Raw genomic sequence first — 1,743 nt, 5'->3', positions numbered from 1 at the left:
GCAGAATATGGCAGATTTGCCGACTCTGAGACTCAGAAGCAGATATATATATATATATATATATATATATATATATATATATATGCTAATAATGCTAGTGCTAATAATATGTTGGATTCATGTTAAGACATTTTGATTTTTGAAAAAACTTTCCAATATTAACAATAATTTGGAGGCCCCCCTGTAGTAACTCTGAGGACCCCCGTAGGGGTCCCAGACCCCCTGTTGAAGATCTCTGTTCTTGACTGATTGTAAATGTATTTAAGATGTTTAGATGAACGTTGTACCGTCTTCCTCCTGCAGCTGTACCACATGGCGTCCCAGTCAAAGAGCCTCAGCGGCCACAAAGTTCAGTTTGTCCCTTTCCCGTCGTCTCTGGCCTACAAACACAAGTTCATCTACAGGAGCCCGGAGCTGCCCAACATCCTCAGGTACCCGCAGCACATTCAACATCGTAGACCGTCCCCAAACATCGTAGACCGTCCCCAAACATCGTAGACCGTCCCCAAACATCGTAGACCGTCCCCAAACGTCATAGTATATGTCGAAAAAAGTCATAGTATATGTCGAAAAAAGTCATAGTATACGTCGAAAAAAAACCATCGTAGACCGTTCCCAACATCGTAGACAGTCCCCGACATCATAGACTGTCCCCGACATCGTAGACTGTCCCCCAACATCGTAGATGTCCCCAAACATCGTAGACCGTCCCCGACATCGTAGACCATCCCCGACATCGTAGACCGTCCCGACATCGTAGACCGTCCCCGACATCGTAGACCGTCCCTGACATTGTAGACCGTCCCCGACATCGTAGACCGTCCCCAACATCGTAGACCGTCCTCAAACATCGTAGACCGTCCCCAACATCGTAGACCGTCCCCAAACATCGTAGACCGTCCGCGACATCGTAGACCGTCCCAGACATCGTAGACCGTCCCGACATCGTAGACCGTCCTCAAACATCGTAGACCGTCCCCAACATCGTAGACCGTCCCCAAACATCGTAGACCGTCCCCGACATCGTAGACCATCCCCGACATCGTAGACCGTCCCGACATCGTAGACCGTCCTCAAACATCGTAGACCGTCCCCAACATCGTAGACCGTCCCCAAACATCGTAGACCGTCCCGACATCGTAGACCGTCCCCGACATCGTAGACCGGCCCCGACATCGTAGACCGTCCCCAAACATCGTAGACCATCCCCGACATCGTAGACCGTCCCCAAACATCGTAGACCGTCCCAGACATCGTAGACCGGCCCCGACATCGTAGACCGTCCCCAAACATCGTAGACCATCCCCGACATCGTAGACCGTCCCCAAACATCGTAGACCGTCCCCAACATCGTAGACCGTCCCGACATCGTAGACCGTCCCGACATCGTTAGTTAACTTTAGTTTAGTGAACTTTTAACGTTCACGTTCAGCTGCTCCGGGGAAAGTTCGAGACATTCAGGATGATGTGAAAGAGACGTAACGTTTCTCTCTCTCTGTGTTTTGTTGTTGCAGTGATTTCCTCGGCACCGCTCACCAACAGACGGACGATTCAGCCTGAACACACACACACACACACACACACAGACAAACAGACAGACAGACAGACAGACAGACACACACACACACACACAGAGACACACACACACACACACACACACAGACAAACAGACAGACAGACAGACACACACACACACACACACACAGAGACACACACACACACACACACACACACACACAGACA

At 50.2% G+C, this 1,743-nt stretch overlaps 1 protein-coding gene across 1 annotated transcript in view; it reads left to right on the top strand.

The window, feature by feature from the left end:
- Positions 1–1,743, top strand: part of LOC116052842 (lysophosphatidylserine lipase ABHD12-like) — a 26,561-nt gene extending 24,818 nt beyond the window's left edge. Inside the window, exons 13-14 of the mRNA XM_031303674.2 lie at positions 304–431; positions 1,515–1,743. Coding sequence (XP_031159534.1) covers positions 304–431; positions 1,515–1,560 — 174 coding nt within the window. The 3' untranslated portion in view covers positions 1,561–1,743. The remainder of the gene's footprint in view (positions 1–303; positions 432–1,514) is intronic.

Source organism: Sander lucioperca, chromosome 15 (genome assembly GCF_008315115.2).
Source record: "Sander lucioperca isolate FBNREF2018 chromosome 15, SLUC_FBN_1.2, whole genome shotgun sequence".
Classification (NCBI taxonomy): domain Eukaryota; kingdom Metazoa; phylum Chordata; class Actinopteri; order Perciformes; family Percidae; genus Sander; species Sander lucioperca.
The sequence above is the reverse complement of the archived record's forward strand: the minus strand, read 5'-3'. Positions and strand labels throughout refer to the sequence as shown.